Source organism: Grus americana, chromosome 1 (assembly GCF_028858705.1).
Source record: "Grus americana isolate bGruAme1 chromosome 1, bGruAme1.mat, whole genome shotgun sequence".
Taxonomy (NCBI): domain Eukaryota; kingdom Metazoa; phylum Chordata; class Aves; order Gruiformes; family Gruidae; genus Grus; species Grus americana.
Window position 1 is genome coordinate 195761123 of NC_072852.1, and position 16604 is coordinate 195777726.

Consider the following 16604-nt stretch of genomic DNA (forward strand, 5'->3'; position numbering starts at 1 on the left):
TGTTTCTAACTTAATTTACCAGTGAATGTATGTTGAGCTTGCATTAGCTAAGTGTTAAATGGCAATAAAGGTATTAAGAGTTAATGGAAAATGGAGTACAGAGAGGCTATTGCTTTTGAATAGTACATTTTTGAATAATTGTGTTCCCGGTTGATTTGTTTTTATAGATTTCTTCCATGTCATTCTTTGTGCTTTTTGAAGTAAATTTTTGTGAGGAACAGATGAAATCTCATTTACGATGTGGCTTGCATTTAACAGATATTTTATTGCTGTGGCATTTTATGTAAGTTATTAATTGCAAAGCACATTATGATGTGCAATTCTGATTCTAGCTAATTTGATTACCCTTGCAACACAGTACAACTTTACTTTAGGAAACTCTTGTTAACAAATGTAATAAGGTCTTGTGGTTGAATGGGAAAAAAACCCCAAGCTCCTTGAGCACTACATTTTCATAGTGCCATGCTCAAAGTCACAGTGCCTTATTCTAGTGCTGTACAGGGACAGAACAGTGCGTTGTCCCTCTCCAGCACTGCTGCTGAAAGGGTTGGAAAGACTATCCATAAAGATAACTGTATTTAGAAATATTATCAAGAGTGATTAACCAGTCTCAGTGCTACAATGTTAACATGGGTCCTGAGAGCACTGTGTGTCTAGCTAAAAACCTGCTTGAATAATGATGGGTAAATGTGGAGAGCTTCAGAGATGTGTGCTCCTTACTCTGTCTTTTGGATAGACCACAGATGGAAAGACAGTTTGGTCATGCGGATGCCAACCTGGGACTTAACAATTTTAGTTTAAAGCTTTTTGAATAATCACTGAGGTTCATATTAGGCTTTTGTGGGACTGAGCAGTAGTCCACATGAGCCACGGTTGCTTATCTGTGAAACAGAAATAGCAGTGGTCTTCTGCCATCCAACAGGCGAGGATGGTGTTTCACCCAATAATTGCTAAGATACAGTAGTATGGCCGCAGAAGTACTGAGATGGAAAGATTAAATAGTATGACAAACCCTTGTTTTCAGTGAGTGCTCTCATTCATACTTAAATGTAAAAACCAACCACATTCTTATATACGCATCATCAGGATTTTTTGGCAAAATGTTTTTCTATAGAAGAATGCTCTACTGAGGGAACACAACTTTCTGCAAAAGTATTTTGGTTTCTGTGAAGCTTTCTTCATGAAGGGGCCTTTGTTACAAAATTAAGAATTCACCCTCTTCATCTGCACGTGCAGCCCCTCATGAGTTGGGAAAGGCCTAAGTTCAAGCCCAGGCTCTGTCTAATTCAGGCAAGGCTGTAAATCTCTTGTCCACTTCCCAAATGATAGATGCAGCAACAGTTACTGGCTTTTGTGATTCATACTCCAGTGGAGTGGTAAGAAGAATAAATCCTAGAGCACTTCCATGCTGTTCTCAAAAGCAGGATTGTTGTCTTTTGTTTTCCACTGATGGCAATTATGTTATTAAGCAATTAAAATACAGATCTTGGATCATATGCCAATGTAGTGTAGAGTACCAATTGCAAAGTTTCTTTATTTGTTATCCATTACCTTTGTTTTCACCTTTCAGGGTGTGCTGATGGTTGGTCCTCCTGGCACTGGCAAAACAATGCTAGCGAAAGCTGTTGCTACAGAATGTGGAACGACATTCTTCAATGTGTCTTCCTCTACCCTGACGTCTAAATACAGGGGCGAGTCTGAGAAGCTGGTCCGTCTCTTGTTTGAAATGGTATGTCCTCAATGATGTGATCTAGGGATCACTAAGGTGAGAAGGGACATCTCACTTGGTTTCCTGCCCTTGTAGGAGCATGTTGGAAGCATGGAGTTCATTGCACTGACACCCCTCAAACAGATAGAAAAACACAGTCTCTGTGTTTCCATCCTTTGCTGCTATGTCGCTGAGGATTAAGAAGGAAATGGTTCATCACCCATGTTTAGGACAGCATTTTCCAGACTAGACGTAGAGTCATGAGCTTGACAGAAATTCAGTTCTTATTTGGTTATGGGATAAACCCATAGGAAGTAGATTTGAAATTGGAAGGAATTGGGAACTGTTATTCTAGAAGCAATACATGTTTTAGTTCTGTTTCTGTTCCGAATGATGGACACAAGCCTCTCAGTGAAGTTTTGGGTGCAGTCCATTGTGCGGGCTATGTGAAGGACATGCCCATGTGGACCTATGCGGAAGGGTCATTCACCTCCTTGGGATCCTTGCTGCACTTCTACCATACTCTCAGTTAAAACCTGTCTCTGTTGAGACTCCCTTCTCTCCCCTCGGCTTTCCCCTCACCGCAGAAAAACCTGGATATGAAGAACTGCCTGTATTTTGGTTGTATTCCTTTTTGCCCTTTGCAAGACTAGTTGCTGAGGAAAACCAACCAACACTGAAAGACCCCTGACTTGAGGAGTACAATTTAAACTTAACCATATGCCAAACAGTTTGTAAATCAAGATCTTTAATTATCTTGAATTATTTTCTTGTGACAGGCAGGGAAGATATGTACATAGTATTTCTAGTGGGACTGGGTCATGGTCTGATGAGGGCCTGTGTTTGCTGCTGTAGCCTTAATAGTGATGTTTTCATTTGGATAAAGGCGAGGTTTTATGCTCCAACCACGATCTTCATTGATGAGATAGATTCCATCTGCAGCCGCAGAGGCACGTCCGATGAACACGAGGCGAGTCGCAGAGTCAAGTCAGAGCTGCTTGTGCAAATGGACGGTAACAAGTGTTTAGATCCGAGTTTGGGGCTGGGGGTGCTGTTTCTTTACAGGTGGGAATGTAAGAACTTGAGCAATCTGGAAAATTTGGCTTTATGGATGGGGGGAAAATAAGGCAGAATTTGAGAGCAGTTTATTTGTGGAGTGTTCAAAGGCAGATGACTGAAAAGGGTGTTCTGCTTTATTTTTTCTAAAATGGCCATTTTGATGGTAAATTGAAAACTCATATTTAAGAGACGCAGACTCAAGGAGAAGCAGATAATGGAGATTTGTGTAGTTTAATAAAGGTCTTTAATTCTGATGCAATTTAAACAAATTTCTCCCTTTTGCTAGAGTCTCCAGCTCGGGAACTCCATTGTGAGGTCTGATTTTGTGTATTCTGTGTTGGCAGCTAATATTCCCCTTTCAGTCAGGTTTAGTACCTGTTCTGTGCAGGTGCACATAATGAGGATTACAATCTGAGGAGTATTGTATGGCGTAGTGGTTTGATAACCACCTCTGTATTGCAGTTGTTGTTTAACTATAATGTCCTCAAATGCACAGGTTCATTGTGGTAAACTCAGAGTAGGCAACTTTTTGCCTCATATTGATAATTTCTTTGCAGTTCTCATTTGGGAGGCCAAGGAGTGATTCCTATTTCTTTTGTGGTCAGATTTGACAGAGATAGCACTTTTAGTGGGACTAGCAAGGCTACACTCACATATGACTGTGTTATTAGCACAAAGAGAGCCCTCCCCAGACTCAGCAAAAGAATGAACTGTTCCCCTCTCTGTGACAGCGATGATCTTGTCACACCTAAGTTATGGGAAGTTTGGAAGGCAACAGTGGGACTACATCAAACTGTTGCTTAGCTTTGTCCAGGCTTTTGCAGTGTTTGTGCAGTGTTTCTTAGCAAGCATCTCAATCAATAAGAGCTGTGGAGTGAAGTGTCTCTAAACTGGTGTGCCTGCAGGGGTAGGTGGTGCTCTGGAAAATGATGACCCTTCCAAGATGGTTATGGTATTAGCAGCTACAAATTTTCCCTGGGATATTGATGAAGCTCTCCGACGGAGACTGGAGAAGAGGATTTATATACCTTTGCCCACAGGTATGTTTGCTACAAGCATTTTCCTTTAAAATGGCCTTTGCAAGACAAGCTTAAGACTGCTGCAGGACTGTTGGATTTGGGAGGAGGCTTGATGGTTTTGTGATGAGCAGTGAAATTCAGGGGTTAATCATTTGACTGGGTAGCTTTGTTTTTAAAGAGAGTGAGAGAAAGAAAAAAAAATACTACTTGCTTGGGGGCTTAAAAACAAAGAGTTGCAGCATTTCATTGCAAGCGCGTTGATGGGTTCTTACATTTTGAAAGAGAGCTAGTTTTAATGAGCCTGGAATTATTTTAAATGTTTAACAGTCAATCCTTGAGTGATCATCAAAGGCAGCCTTTGGACACGTTCAGAAATATTGCAAATGTACTCCATGCCCTTGCAGACAAATGCAAAGAAGTGGATCCATGAATTTTCACTTACAGGCTTAGTTCATTGTAAATCACTGCTTGCTTGCCTTTACGACTGTGCTTCAAGTCACTCAGAATGCAGCAGGCTCATTGCTTTCCTGCCCTAAGATGTCTCTGCTTGTATTGTCTTTCCTAGCTGTCATTCACCTGTCCTATTAATTTTGAGATTCCTATCACTTGAAGTTTCCATAGCTTCGTTTCTTCTTGGAATGGTGGATGCCTCATCTCCCTGCATGAGCACTCAAGATAACAAGATGCGTGTTCATGGTGACAGCAGTTGTGATTGAGTTTAGCAGGTATAAGGACACTTAATAGTTCTACAGCTTGTCTTTGCAGCTTACAGGCAGTAACAGCTCCTAACAGGATGCCTGTCTTTATGACCAATTAGTTTAAAATCCTATCAGCTCTTGCTCTTGTTTCTAATTAAACCAGATTGTTTTTTGACACAGTGTATTACACCCTGGACAACATGCGAGACGTGGTCCAGTTTTATTTCCAATCTTATGTTCCATTGCATCTATTCTGTAAATAAGAATGTTGAGCTGTTCTTGGCAAGTCTACATGATGCATTTATAACTGTGCTGTGTGATTTGATGTGGTCAGGCATTTCAATTGAAAAAGTGATGTGATATGTCACATACACACCTGTATATTGTGGAATTTGATGCAAGTATATATTCTACCATGTTTTGTTTTCAAAATACTGCAAGGACTTGCTTATCCCCATAGCAAAGATTAGAAGAACACAGGATGCTCTCGGCAGGTATGCCGTATGTACGTTGTGCTCTGTAAATAATAAATCCCCATTCTATAGCCAGTGCCAGTTGCGTGTGATTGATAACTCTGTATTCTTGACAGTTCTGCAAAGCACTGAAAACCAGCAGCTTTAGACAAGCTTTCTAATTTCTTTTATATTTCCCCTCCCCCTTTTTTTAATTAGGGACATCAATAAATAAAACATAAGTGTGGACATTTCCGTAAGACTTTTAGCCTTTCCTACTGCTACTTCTTCTGTTGTGGCTGTCCTCTTTTCTAGGTCATAAAAATTGGTCACTGTGGAAATAAAGATGCTGAGCTGGTATATTTTTCTGCTACAGTAAAAGCCAGGAAAGCATTCGTCCTCTTCTTTACCACCCTTGTGCAGAGTAACACTGAGGCCTAAGCTGTCACATGTGAATTCCCTGTTATAAGCGTAGGCTGCCTAACATATGTATCCAAATGCACATGTGCACACGCCCTCTACAAGAAAAATGGTTAATTGGCTGCGTAAGTGTTCGTGCTCATTTACACAGCTAGTTATCACTGTGTGCACCCTGCATCTAGGTCTGAAAGTGGGATACCAGGACATTTGTATTGTAAATATATTAATACGTTTACTGTATTAATGTATCTGTTTTCTATCAGGCTTCAGCAGCTTTCTTGGGTCCCAACTGATTAAAGTGCTTAAACATATGCTTAAAGTTCAGCCTATTGTTAAGGGGTTTGTGGTGTCTGACGCTCTGTTAATAGAATCCTCATTGTGGTTCTGATGAAACTGTGTGAATAATACGCAATCAAACACTTGAACAGTGAGTGAATCCAAAGGGATGTGAGAAGAAGCAGATATTTGTAGGATTGTGCTTTTGTGCCCTTGGGTAGTGTGTGACCAAATGCTTTGTCACCTGAGACATAACAGATACTTTTAATGACGTATGACTTTGGAACATGTCTGTAGAGCATGCTGTTTTAATATACTGCTTTTAACCATATACTTTACTGTATTTGATTGCACACTTTACTGTGGTTTGTTCTGTCTCTTTCCTTTTCTTATATTAGATTTTTCAGTGAAAAGTACAAACAAAAGGATTTACATCATGTTTATGTCTTTTTTTTAATGTTACTCTTGCAAGTCTTCAAGCAAGTATTTTTATGTTGTAGCAAAAGGCAGAGCAGAACTGCTTAAGATTAATCTTCGGGAAGTAGAACTGGATCCTGATATCAGCCTTGAAGAAATTGCTGAGAAGATTGAAGGCTATTCTGGTGCTGACATCACTAATGTTTGCAGGTATCTCATTCCCCTTAATTTGCAAATAAAACTGCATGGAAAGTCATCATTTGCATTACGTGATAAAAGACAATACCCATGACAGCTGAAGCCATGCTAACAGTGACTATGTTTGAGGCCCAAATGTACTTACTGGAACCATGGGTTACTGTCATGCGGAGTGGTCTAAAGACCTTGGAGTCTTTCTGTGACATATGGTTTTCTTAGATCTGAAGAGAAAAAAATTCTCTGAGCAAATCTCATGTTACCGTTGGCTGCATTTGTCTGCGTTTGTTAGTGTAGTGCAAAACAGGTCTGGATTTTTAATATTTAATATTTTTTTTTAAATCACATGAGTTTAAGAGCTGGAATTTTGTGATGCAAAGGAAACTTTCACAGGATACTTCTTTGGGGATTCTATATGCTGTATGCTTGGACAACCCCCAGTGCAGCAAGGTCTTGGTTTCTACCTGAATCTTCTAGGTGCAAGGGTGATACAGATAGTTTATAGCATTAGTATTGAATTTATTTCCATCCTGTTCTCACAATTTGTTTCACTTTTTGACAACTGAGTCTTCTGGTGGGGGATAGGTATTTGAAAAAACTTACCGGAAGGAAGTCTATGTCCCTTATAACATTAGGATCCCTGCCAAGAGAAACTGATCCTGTAAGAACATGGCTTGGGATTTTTTTTCTTCCCCTGCTGCTTTGCTGAAATTGTGAAATGACTCCATGGTTTTGAAAACTTGGTGTGTGTCACACAGTGCAATAGTTAAATTACCTGTTCTCCCTGAGGCCTGTGTTATCCCTCGCTGGGAAAAACCTGGGGAAAGAGAAAATGTAATTTCAGACTGCATGTGGGCCGTGGTGTGAGAAATGAGCAGTGTTCTCTGTGCCAGTGGGCCACGCTGGCAGCATCCGAGCTGGGGAGGAGTCACGGAGCAGGTAGAGCATGAGGAGCCACAGGCACCGATGGCCTCAGCTCTGCAGGGACAGGTGACGCTAGTGTCTGATGCCTCCTGCTCTGCCCTTTGCAGATTCAGGTGCTGTGTGCGAGCAGAAAACAGAGCTGGGCTGCACTCCGAACACTTGGTGACTGTCTTGTTGGGCTGCACACTGGGGAGAAGGTTGAAGTCTAGGATTATGGGGGTGCAAAATCCAGACTACTTTAAAAAAAAAAAAAAAAAAAGTTTTTGAGTGCAGTTTCTCTCCCACCCTGCCCTTTCCTGCACTGAAGTTGTAAAATTTCATCTCTATGAATCATTGTAAAAGGTTTTCAGTTTTATAGTTTTAATTATCTCTGCACATTTACCATATGCCTAAATGGGTTTTGGTGCCAGTGCATTCTTTGCATTGAATTAATGTAGTGATCTGGGAACATGGAAGCTAAGAAAGATGTGAACCGCATCTTCTATGGTAAATAAATGCTCTTTTAAGTGTTCCTGCCAGTGGCTTCTAGCAAGAGAATACAATCAAAATTCATAGACTTTACAGCACATGCTGCTAGCAATTAGCTCCCATACATTGTCCTGTATTTCCAGGGATGCCTCTTTAATGGCAATGAGACGACGTATTAACGGCTTAACTCCAGAAGAGATTCGTGCACTTTCTAAGGAGGAGCTTCAGATGCCGGTTACCAAGGGGGACTTTGAGCTGGCTCTGAAGAAAATCTCCAAATCTGTTTCTGCTGCAGACCTGGAGAAGTATGAAAAATGGATGGCGGAGTTTGGATCTGCTTAATCTCAGTGACAGCTCTCCTTTGCTAGGGTTTTATGGCTTTTGTTGTTTTCACTTGCAAAATGAGTTAGAAATCTTTTAAAAGGTTTAATAAAAGGTCTGCCTCTGCCCCCATCCCACCCCCTTCTGGTTACAAGATCTTTTAAACTCCATTTGCCTTTAAAGGGAATGAATACAATAATGAGCTGATACTGTAAAAGATATTTTATCTCTGAAATAGTAAAATAAGACAAACAGGAAGGGAAAAATTATACTTGTGAGGATAATCTTTTTATTTTTCCAATGAAGAGCAGTGTTACTTAACCTCCTCATAGTCATCTGTCATAGCTGGAATCAATAAATCAGCTGGGGGATGTGACTCCAGAGGAGCTAAGGGCTTGCTGTACCCCCTGCTCTTAAGTGCTAAATTTTTGTTGAGCTGCTGACTCTGCCTCCCTTGAATGTGGCATCGAAGTTACTGTTCTCTGTCTCTCTGCTTGGATATTCAGAGCAAAGCCTGTGGATTAATTTGGCATGACACAGAGAAAATGAGGATCAGTTTTCCATCAAGACATGGGCTTGACTCTTCTCTCATGTACGCCCATCTGGAACTGATGTCACTTCAGACTGGATTGATGTTACCTGTGACGACTTCTGATGGAAATGAGAGGAAAAGGGCCTTGAGCGCTCTCAGTCTGGTTTATGCTTGATCTCTGAACATAGTTTGTACCAGTTTGACCAGTAGACACTATGAAGTTTGACCAGTAGGCACTTTGACTTAAGTTGTATCTTGCACTTTCATGCATATGTATCATCCTATACTTTGTCTATGCTGTCTAGATATTATTATTATTATTATTATTTAAATACCAAGAGTTTAACACAGTAAAGACACTAATATCCAGGCTGTCTGTAAAAAACAAGGCTGTCCTTAAAACACATGGCTGTGGACTTCTACTTCTTTTGATTAGACATGGACTCTTTCCTTTCTTGACTAGGCAATGGGATTTGCACCTGTTTATGTTGTAGAATTGTTCATGCTTAATTTTTTTTAATGAAAATTTTGTAAAAAATATATGAATGTTATTGATTGAGGGGAAAATAATCTGTATGATCTCATTTATGTTCTTATCTGTTTCTTCCCCTCCCATGTACAAGTGCAGGGACGAGAAGGGTTGGGTTATAAACTCTAGCATGAGAAATCCTCTCTCTAGAGTATAACTGTCATGCTGACTATATGAGCTTTTCACAGACTCGGGCTGTGAGTCTGACATACAAAGGTTTCCCATGGGAGGAATGAGGAAGAGAGGTCAAATTTACAGAAGAATATGCAAGCTCTCAAATCTTTGGTGATTTTGTAAGCTTGGCCTGAAGTGTCTTGGTGGATGTGAGTTGCTGTGTGTTTCGGTAGGTATCCTGCCCTTTGGCTCTCTGCTGAGACTCCTAGTGGCATAGCCAGATGTGGCAAACTGGAGTAAGAAACAGTGACACCTGCTCTTGAATGGGAGTATAGCCTTATTTGCTCCTTTTTGCTAGTTCTTGGAAGTTCCCAATAACATCAGTAATTCAGCGTGCTGGTCTTTTGGGCTATGACATGTGAACCACTAAGGCAAATGCTGCTCAATGTTTACTGTTCAATAGCAAGGACTGTCAGGATACGTGCATGACAGCTCTGCAGCATCTATCTGATTGCGGGACCAAATTTTGCAGCTGTTTTACCATTGCTGCTTTGTCTGTCAGTATTCCTTTTTCTTTCTTTGTATGTGAAGACCACGTCTCGGATTGATCCCATCATTTTAAAGGGCTGCCCCAATTTATGTGGAGAAACACCATGGAGATTCTGTCGATCTTGCGTTTGACATGAAACTCAGTCAGGACTTTAGAAGTGTGTTTCCATGTGGCACTCCAGAAAAATACCTTCTGGCGTCCCCAGACTGATCGAGACACAGCTGCTGTTCACATCTTTTCAGGGACAGAGCATCTCCGCTGCCTGGCGTTAGGCCCTGTTACACTCCTAGTCAGGGAGGTTAGTGCAGAAAGAAAACCAGCGTTTACCCTCTTCACCTACAGGGAGAATAAATGCTTCTTTCCTGACTGGTTTGCACTAACTGCACAGTAGAGCCCTTGGGATTCACCATACCTGCAGCTATGAGACTAAAAGGAACAGTTCTCTGCACTGTAAGAGGAGCAAGCAGAAGCCATATTGACAATAATTTTTGGATAAATTCCTATCAGGGCTAGTCTGTTCCTCCCAGGGAATAACTGGACCTTTACAGAGAGAAAGCTTTGAAAACATTGCTGCAGTCTGCCATTTCTTCCTTATGAAAGCTGTAGGCTGCAGCCGTTACTCTTTTCTTTTTGGTTTGTTTTACTGCAGTAGAAATCAGTAAAGCTATGTAAATCTTTTGTGGCCAATGCCAGATTAGCACTTTAGGGACTCTCACTGGAGAGGCAATTGCTGCCCGAGGAGCTTAGTCTACACAGGCAAGATCTAGAAGGGACTAGACGTGAATGCCGATAACTTACCCTGTTTAGCTGCCCAGGAACAGTGCTGGGATTCAGCAGTTGCTGCTTACAAAGGTCTAAGACCAGTTTTCTCAGCTTCATATTGCAAGCAGCAGTGCCCTTCCTGCTGATGAAAGCACAGCGTTTAGCAAAAATGTTGTTCCTTAGCTCTTTGATGAACCATCTACCTTAAGGCATTAAACTTCCCTCTTGGATGTTAAGCAAAATTCCCCGTACTGGGCATTCCCTCTAGTAGGAAGTATTCAGGTGCTGCAGTCTTTTTCTTTAAAGGTCATGATTTCTACTCCACATATGTTTTCCTGTACAGGTCCATTTATCCTTTACTGCTACAGAACAGACAAGTGAAAGTTTCCAGGCTGTAGATGTTTGTATGTATGATGTTTGTGCCCAAGCACTACACGCGTGACTTGAGCCCTGCTAGATCAGGGAAGACTGAGACCATCCCTTCCCTGCTGAGACTTTTAGGATGGGGGTCTGACCCTGCGTGCTGACCCGTATGTCTTTGCCAAGTCACACTGGTGCAGTCACCTAGGTGGGCTTGGAGATGGGGTTATTAACTCCAGAGGGGAGCCACCAGCGCATGCAGCAAGGAGCAACCAGGGAAGAAAGGTCAGGCCAACAGTGGCAGCAGCTCAAGGCCCTAAGGATGAGCTTCTGGCTCAGCGTAACTCCAGTTCATGTCCCACTGGTGGAAACCCTTGTGTAGGGATAATGGATTCCTCAGAGAGCAATGTACGAGTGTATCACAGCCTGCTGCGACAGTTTGTTCAGTCTGTGTATGGAGATACACGCACACACGTGTGTATGTGTATATATACGCACACAATGCGTGGTGCTTCAGTAGTTTGTACCTAAATTACATAAAAAACATGTTTTAAAGCTGTGTTTACGTGTCTCTTTCTAAACATCTGGGAAGGCCCTCTTGGGTGGCACTGTTATTTTTTTGTACAATAAGCAGTCTGGTTGTATGAAGTAATAAATGTACGTGTAGAGTCTGTTTGTCTCGCTCGGGTTGGGCTGTGAGTGCTTTGCTGGTAACTGTTCCAAAGGCTGCCATACAATGCAGATCTTTTCAGCATGTCACGGCGGTGTTGGACTCACCAAAGTCCTGGATGGAGAGCAGTTAAAGCAGAGTCTGTTTTTTTTGGATAAGGCTGTCAGCAATGCTTTTCCTCTTAAATTGGCCTTTCCTTGCCACGAGCTATAAAATGGGGAACACTCCAATGCCCAGCACATGGAAGGAGGATGGGGGAGAGGAGAGCAGAGGCCTCAGCAGATGTTCAGTGTTAGCACCTGATTCGGATCTCACAGAGACGGGCAGGCTTTTTTATTACTTGCCTCTGGGCTGAAAGTATAATCAGGCTCCAGAGAAGCTGTATCATCAGCTGCCTGCTAACCAGAAGACTTTCAAGAGCAAAACTTCTGTTAGGAAAGAGCTTTCAAACTTGGAAAGAGGCTCCAAGTCTCTTGGGACTGAGTTGATTATTTGAATTTTCTCACTAACTTCCTTATGAAAGTATGCGTAGTTTCCAGTGTTTCATAATGCCTCAAACATGAAAGAGCAAGCAAGGGAAATTGCTGATCAAGGGATTTCAGGAGAGGTCAAATCTTTGCATAGAAAGTTCAGCTCACCCCAGTTTAAAAGAGACTGCAAAATAGCAAAGGTGCACTGACTTGTTCTGATCATGGTAAAGATGAAAGAGCTTGTGTGCTGTGAAGAAGTCCTTCATCAAGTGAGCAAAGACTTAGCTGTGCAACCCAGGCATGAGGAGGTGGAAGCAGAAGAGGAAATAGTGAAATGTGTTTGGTTTTGGAATAAACCACCCTGCATCAGTTTGTAGACTGAGAATTGTTTCTGACCTGTAGTGGCAGATAACAACGTGATGAACATGCAGGTGAAAGTGCTACCGGGGAGCAAGCAGGGAACCTGGGAGCGCAGAGCGACACGCTGGTGTAAAGTGGTGTCAGCACCGCGGCGGCAGCCGGGGCCCGCTCTGTGAGAGCTGCCCACCAAACAACGCCGGAGGTGCAGATGGCAGCCGAGCTGGGCAGGAGTAGTCTCAGTAGCCCTCTGATGGAATAAAGCAGACTGCATAAAGCCACCTACGTTGGTGACAGCAAAGGCAGAGAGGTGCTTCAACTCAGAGAACGTGGCTCACGTTAAGCGTTTCACGAGGGCGCTGTGCGAAAGCTTGGCCATGGCTGTGGGTGCCTCAGTCACCTGTGTTTCAGAGCCTGACTTCCACTCAAACCTCAGCTAAGGGAGCTGCAGCAGCACGCAGTGTTCCCACTTCCCACAACACAGGGTCATCTGACCCTCTGCTTTCTAAGCCAGCCTGGTTTTGTTCATCAGTTGTGACCCGTTCTTCTGACCCGCTTACCGCATACACAGTTGTTCAGTACCTGGAATAGAGGAGCTCCTTTTGCGCAACACAGAGCTGTCTTCTGATCAGCTGAAGTGCCATGCTCCTACGCATGTCTGCACCTGGGTGTCTTGGGAGGTTCCAGGCAACTTTCCTCTTCTTTAGAAGGCCCCAACTAGCATTAAAAGCGTATGGGATGAGGTCTCGTGGCTAACCTGGTTGCCCAATGCAAGAACACATAACAGGCAAGGAAATGCCGCAAGGAAATGCCACAAGGAAAGTTCTGGCTTTGTTACTGTGTTGGGTTTGCGTGGCAGGGTTTTGGGGGGGGGGGGGCTACAGGGGTGGCTTCTGTGAGAAGCTGCTAGAAGCTCCCCCTGTGTCTGACAGAGCCAATGCCAGCCGGCTCTAAGACGGGCCCGCCGCTGGCAAGGCCAAGCCAATCAGCGCCTCTGTGATAACATATTTAAGAAGAAGAAAAACACTAACAGAGAGAGAGCTTTTGCAGCCGGAGAGAGGAGTGAGAAGATGTAAGAAACTCTGCAGACACCAAGGTCAGTGCAGAAGGAGGGGGAGGAGGAGCTCCAGGCGCCGGAGCAGAGATCCCCCTGCAGCCCGTGGTGAAGGCCATGGTGAAGCAGGCTGTCCCCCTGCAGCCCATGGAGGAAGGATGAGGGGGTGTAGCGATTCCACCTGCAGCCCGTGGAGGACCCCACGCCGGAGCAGGTGGAGGCACCTGAAGGAGGCTGCGGCCTGTGGGAAGCCCGCGCTGGAGCAAGTTCCTGGCAGGACCGGTGGACCCGTGAAGAGGGGAGCCCACACCAGAGCAGGTTTGTTGGCAGGACTTGTGACCCCGTGGGGGACCCCACGCTGGAGCAGTTTGCTCCTGAAGGTCTGCACCCCGTGAGAGGGACTCCATGCTGGAGCAGGAGAACGATGAGAGGAGTCCTCCCCCTGAGGATGAAGAAGCGGCAGAAACACCGTGAGATGAACTGACCGTAACCCCCACTCCCCGTCCCCCTGTGCCGCTGAGGGGGGGAAGGTTGAAGCCGGGAGTGAAGTTGAGCCCGGGAAGATGGGAGGGGTGGGGGAAGTGTTTTAAGAGTTGATTTTATTTTCTCATTCCTCTACTCTGTTTTGCCTAGTAATAAATTAGATGAATTCCCTCTCTAAGTTCGGTCTGTTTTGCTCGTGCCGATAATTAGTGAGTGATCTCTCCCTGTCCTTATCTCGACCTGCAAGCATTTCGTTATGCCTTTTCTCCCCTGTCTAGTGAATGAGGGGAGTGAGAGAGTGGCTCTGGTGGGCACCTGGCCCCCAGCCAGGCTCAACCCACCACAGTTACAAAGAGGCAAAGCGTGGGGATGTTCCCATTCCTACTGCACAGGTGGAGTGAGGGTCGTATCGTGTCCAAGCTCTATTTTCTGGCTTTTGTGTTTCTGTGACTTCTTCGTTGTAGTAGGAACATTTTTTCTTGGAGTTAGGGGAAAGCCATAGGGTTTTTGTTCAGTGTCTAGGTTAGGGTTTTGGGGATCCCATGATCTGGTGGTTACATGAAGCTGCCGAGCCCGTTTCCAGCATGCTTACTGTTGGAGGAAAGCACCATGCATCCTGCTTGGCTGTCTGGCTGCACAGTAAACAGTGTAGCTTTGTGCAAAGTCGTTTAAATATAATGTTTAGGCAAAGAGAAGTTGTTACTACCAGATTACAACTGTGTTGCTCCCATTCGTGAGCAGTCCCTTGCATAAGCTGTTCAACTGATGTAAAAGAAACTGTCTTGGAAGTAAGAGTTTTTTGAACTTGACTTTGGAGAGCAAGAAAGGTAGAAAAATACTTGCCTAGGGGAAGTACTGGAGTACCCAAGACACTGAGAGCTGAAATTTCTTCTTTTTGTGGCTTTTTGTCTAGCAGTCACACTGCTGGGTTGCGCTTTCTGTTTCCAATTTGTTTTGAAATAATTACCATTGTTTATCCATCTCTCAGACAGCCTTTGCAGATGAATTGGTTCCACAGAGCCCTCTTTTGCTTAGCGGTTGGTGTTCTTGCACAGCATGTTGTGTGACATCTAATTGAACGGGCTGATGGCATGAGATCTTCCTTGTGAAGTAAAGGTCACCCAAATGGTGAAGGTGAGAGGAACTGCACTGAATACCAATTGGACTGGCGTTAGAAACCATAGCAACTCTGCACAGGGTTTATAAATATAACCGAGGAAAAAGGGAATAACCTTAAGGAGCTGCTGACAACACTGCAATATGCATGTTGATAATAACGCATCTTTGCCAGTGAGGAGAATGTATGTAAGAGGGTGGAAGTTGCTCGGTGAACAAAGGAACCACCACAGGCACTGCTGACAGGTTTTGTCGCCCAGCCTTGCTACCTAAAAACATACCAATCTCCAAGGCCACTTTGCTACAGCCACTACAAAAACTGCGTTTTAAGTAATCAAATTTCACTTCCTAATAGCTTGCTTCCCATCTTGAAATGTCTTCAAACTTTGGAATGTGCTAGGGCTGGAGTGTTTTTGGAGGGCTAGATGAATAAGGGGATGCTAATAGTGATGTGTTTCTGTAGGATCCTGGGGCTTTGCTGTGCTGGGTACCGTTGGGGTGCACAAGAAGAGGTGCTCCAAATGCTTATGGGGACTTTAGGTGGTAGAAGCATGAGGAGAGAGGTGGAAGTGAAGTTACTCACCTAAGGTCCTGGGGTCCTTGGAGGAGACAAGTGGAGGAGACAAAACTGTCCCTCTGACTCCCAGTTCCTGATCCTAAAGCATACAATAGTGTTTTTCAGTTGCTTTTGATACGCACCCCCCTAGCATTTTTTTCTACTGAGGCCGAAGGTCCCTGTATTGTGAATTAAATACAGCAAGTTTCTTTTTCTTAAATACCTTTTGCACGGCCTTCACAAATAGCCTGTGGTGTTCCTGGGGGCTGCAGATGATAGTTTGAAAAGCACTGGCCCATGTCATCCTAAGCTTGCCTGAATATCTCATGGAAGGGACTCTATAATGGATACCGTTGATTTGATTTTCTTCATGTTAGTTTGCTCAGATGGATGAAGCTCAGTGAATGTGAGGTGCTTCTGGAGAATTTATTTACACTGTGGTTTTTTTCTGTGCAGATTAGCATTTCATCAGCATATGGCAGAGCCATCTAAAATAAATATTTGGCTTTCCTTAATTTATGCTTGTGTAGAAAGGTCCCTGAGTATGCATATCTATCCCTCTGTTGTATCTAATTAGACATTTCTACCACGGTGCTGGGGGACCAGGCTCCTTCCCCCTCTCCGAGGAGCTGAGAGTTGTGACTCACGCGCTCCTCCCCTGCGTGATGGATCCGCATGCCTCAGCTCGGGGGGGACCAGGGCAGGCGGCTGGCCCCTCTAGATCCTGGGAATTTAGATTTATTTAAGCTGGGAACCTGCCAATGCTTGGTGCCCCATCCCCACTCACCTCCTTCAGCTGCCAAGGCAGCTGTGCTGTTGCAAGACACAACCCCAAGCGAAGCGTGTGAGAGCAAACAGCTTCAGCTGGGGAGATACTTGAGGAGGAGGTCAGGCAGCGGCGGCGTAGGACGGCATGTTGGTCTGCATCCCTGTGTGCCCACCTGGTCCGGGCAAGGGAAATCGATGGTGAGGAGAGGGAAAAGCACACCCCCAGGCACGCAGTACAGATGTGGACAGGAGAAGAGCAGGAAACTTATTTTCAAACAAAGGAACAAATGAAAAACTGATCAGTTTTAAGATGGAGTAGAGCCTGC

At 44.0% G+C, this 16604-nt stretch overlaps 1 protein-coding gene across 4 annotated transcripts in view; it reads left to right on the top strand.

Annotated features, from left to right (window-relative positions):
- KATNAL1 (katanin catalytic subunit A1 like 1) overlaps positions 1-11443 on the top strand; it is a 41587-nt gene extending 30144 nt beyond the window's left edge. For all 4 annotated transcript variants that reach the window (XM_054837618.1, XM_054837630.1, XM_054837622.1 and 1 more), the window contains 5 exons: positions 1571-1729; positions 2595-2721; positions 3673-3807; positions 6133-6259; positions 7780-11443. In XM_054837618.1, coding sequence (XP_054693593.1) covers positions 1571-1729; positions 2595-2721; positions 3673-3807; positions 6133-6259; positions 7780-7978 — 747 coding nt within the window. In that variant the 3' untranslated portion in view covers positions 7979-11443. The remainder of the gene's footprint in view (positions 1-1570; positions 1730-2594; positions 2722-3672; positions 3808-6132; positions 6260-7779) is intronic.
- Positions 11444-16604: the final 5161 nt, after the last annotated feature.